This window comes from Galeopterus variegatus, unplaced genomic scaffold (assembly GCF_000696425.1).
Source record: "Galeopterus variegatus unplaced genomic scaffold, G_variegatus-3.0.2 Scaffold11162, whole genome shotgun sequence".
In the NCBI taxonomy this organism is placed as follows: domain Eukaryota; kingdom Metazoa; phylum Chordata; class Mammalia; order Dermoptera; family Cynocephalidae; genus Galeopterus; species Galeopterus variegatus.
Window position 1 is genome coordinate 11,152 of NW_007737273.1, and position 1,349 is coordinate 12,500.

Sequence of the window (1,349 nt, forward strand, 5' to 3'; positions counted from 1 at the left end):
TTTTTTTTTCTGATAATTGTTAAACTAATAATATTGTAGTTTCTCAAACTGTTACGCATTAGGTAATATTATGCCAACTATGCATCCATTTTATTACTTTAGAACTTTAATCAATTAAATCAACTACAAAATAAACTCTTAAGTAGTTGATTTATTTTTATTTCCCAGAATTTGCTTGTTCATAACCCATTACTAATAATTTCAGTGACTCCAGATTTTACAGTTACTTGACTCACTTAGAGATATTTATATGCATGATCTCCAAAATCAATTTTTGTAATGTCTATATGCATATTGTTCATCCAAGCATAGAGATGGCCAGGTTTTGGCTTAGTGTTCTCTCTAGCTCTGGCACTTTCTCTCCTCTTACCTTCTATGATGTAGATGCACTCTCGGTCAGGGGGGTACTTGCTGGGATAGTTGGGAGAGGTAAAGACACCTCCCTCTGCATGTTTTGTCCAAGTTCCACACTGCACTGACTTCTGTGTTTCTGAGGTGGTTTGCTTTTCTGTAAAAAAAAAAAAAAATTAAAAAGAGCTATTATCAAATTTTCTCTAATACTAAAAATAGAGAGGACATTCTTATAATATCCATTAGTAAATTAATTTCTAAATGCTGTTTTAGTCAAAACCAATCAATTATACACACTATAAAGTGTTCAGATGTTCGGGAATATTAAGAGTATGGGAAAAATAGGAAGATACAAAATAATTAAAAGTCATCCACTAACATTTTTCCAAAGAAGAAACACACCTGTTCCTTTCTTGATTGCCCCAGACAGATGGAGGATGATTAAACTTGCTACAACTGAAACAGAAAAGAAAAATCAGAAAGAGATAATACGCACTGAAATGATCAGATCCCATAAAAACATAACAAAATTTAAAGATAAAATGATATCAGCAGATTAATTTTATCATTGTTAACTGTTACAAGTTGACTCAGAACTTGTAAAAACTGATTCAAAATGTACAAGTCAGGGAAACTTGGGAATCCCTTAAGGAACTAAAGCAAGTTAAGAATGAATGAGATCCAAACTCCTAAAGCAAATACATACTTCCAAACTAAGAGGCAACGTTATAATCTGCTAATGTCACACACATAACAGTGGGATTTCAGGACATGCACTGTTTCTGAACAACCTTTTGTGAATGGCTTTGCTAGCATCGTTAAAGGAAGGGAGAGAGGCCCCAGATAAAAGGAGGAAAAGCAAAAGTAGACAGTAAGAAAGAGCTCTGTGACTGTTCCTAACACTTTGCCAATGTGGCTGTACTTTCGAAAATAAATACTTGGGCAAATCCTATAGGGTGTGGGGGAGGGGAATAAGAGAAAAACAGATTAATGTGGAC

At 34.0% G+C, this 1,349-nt stretch overlaps 1 protein-coding gene across 1 annotated transcript in view; it reads right to left on the bottom strand.

Moving 5' to 3' along the window:
* The window catches only part of LOC103610448 (neuropilin and tolloid-like protein 1), a gene marked incomplete at its 3' end in the record, with an annotated part of 10,438 nt that overhangs the window by 6,590 nt on the left and 2,499 nt on the right, over positions 1-1,349 (bottom strand). Inside the window, exons 2-3 of the mRNA XM_008594620.1 lie at positions 754-807; positions 371-508 (exon numbers count right to left, since the gene is read on the bottom strand). Coding sequence (XP_008592842.1) covers positions 371-508; positions 754-807 — 192 coding nt within the window. The remainder of the gene's footprint in view (positions 1-370; positions 509-753; positions 808-1,349) is intronic.